Below are 1,660 nucleotides of genomic sequence, written 5' to 3'. Positions count from 1 at the left end.
TGTGACACACTGGACCTTTAAAATCAAATTAAAAGCAGCATCATTTCCTTAAAAAAGCAGCTGTTCGCTGTAGTTTTTATTACACAAATGGTGCATTTGTTTGGGACTATTTTCAGCAGCAGATTAATCCACAGTTGGTATTCTAGTGACTATTTGGGGCAGCAGGACAGTGTATAAATAAACTACAGTGTGTGTTTATGATTAAATAATAAGTAGATAAATAAGCAGAGTCTCAAACTTTGAGTTTCGAGTCCTAAACAAGTCATAATGTTCTTTTCACCGACTGTAATCAGTCATTTTAACAACAGAAGAAAACAAAATTATCTTTGGTATCATTTTTTCAACTGGCGCTCAGTAATGTCATCGTTCTCTCCTGCAACCTGATTGGATGCTGTCGGACTGATTCAGACAAACTGGATCTAAAGAGTTAATAACATTAATGTTAACTGATTAAGGAAATAATTTAATTATTAACAGTTTAAATAACTACCAGTGACTTTTTAATCTTTGCGTTTGGGGGAAGTTATCAAGTATTTTCAAGTCAAAAAGGAAGCTACGAGTCATTGGTGTTAAAGCCTAAATCAAGTCTGAAGTCATAAAACTTCTGTAAATAAGAACGTATGAAAAGAAATACTCATGTGAATAAACACAGAGAAGATGTACATTATAATATAAAACAGCTTATTATTTAATCTGCTTCTTTTCACACAAATAAAGTTTATTCATTCCAGCTGTTTTTATTTCCTTTATTTCATATCACAGAGACATTTTTCAAACATCCGACCTCAGACATTAACTGTCTCTGTCCTGTATGTGTGAGGAAAAGATAGAGCTTCTAATACAAACTGCACTGTAGGATAAAATAACCTTTATATGTAACAGACTATTTAATAGATTTATGCTTAAATCAAACATTTTGTCTCATTTATTTATTTGTTAAATGTCTTTGAATTTAATCTAACTGACACTTTATAAATATCATTTGTGTTAATAAACATTTTCACCTCTTTTTCTACAGTTTCGTTACAAGAGGAGAATTTACACGCAGAGCTACGTGGACGATAAACAGCTGGCCAAGCTCCACACCAAGGTACACACACACACACACACACACACACACTGATGAATCACAGCTATAGACACAAATGTTGTATTCTTTGTCTAGACAACACAAATCCATTAATAATGTATGTTCACTCCCACTGTTCATAATAACACCAAGCGGTGTGTCTCATTTTATAACAGTGAATATATTAAATAAATAAACTGCTCAATTCTCCATTTAAAGGGTTCTTGTAGCTGTTTCCTTTAGATAAAAGCAGGATTTTGGGTGTTTTTCAGGCCAACCTGAAGCGCTTCATGGAACATGTTCATCAGAAGAATGTGGAGAAGGTTTCCAAATGGTTGGAAAAGGGCCTGGACCCCAACTTCCATGACTCTGACAGCGGGGGTGAGCACGAACACACACACAAATATGATAATGATATTTCTGAAATCCCTTTAGCTTAGCACAAAGACTGGAAACAAGAGGAAACAGCAACTTCATGTTATATAGTGTTTGTTAAAATACTCCTAGAAATAAATAAAAAGATAAAGCTGTAATCAGTAACATGTCCTCATTAAACAGTGTATAAGCTCTGGCTCTATGTTCTATATGTAG

General features: G+C 33.9%; 1 protein-coding gene across 1 annotated transcript in view; it reads left to right on the top strand.

Annotated features, from left to right (window-relative positions):
• The window catches only part of shank3b (SH3 and multiple ankyrin repeat domains 3b), a gene marked incomplete in the record, with an annotated part of 36,719 nt that overhangs the window by 23,722 nt on the left and 11,337 nt on the right, over positions 1–1,660 (top strand). Inside the window, 2 exon segments of the mRNA XM_035675309.1 lie at positions 1,019–1,090; positions 1,342–1,450. Coding sequence (XP_035531202.1) covers positions 1,019–1,090; positions 1,342–1,450 — 181 coding nt within the window.

Source organism: Morone saxatilis, unplaced genomic scaffold, assembly GCF_004916995.1.
Source record: "Morone saxatilis isolate NCDOM2014 unplaced genomic scaffold, NCSU_SB_2.0 Contig10, whole genome shotgun sequence".
Classification (NCBI taxonomy): Eukaryota; Metazoa; Chordata; class Actinopteri; family Moronidae; genus Morone; species Morone saxatilis.
This window is presented reverse-complemented; position numbering and strand designations above follow the sequence as displayed.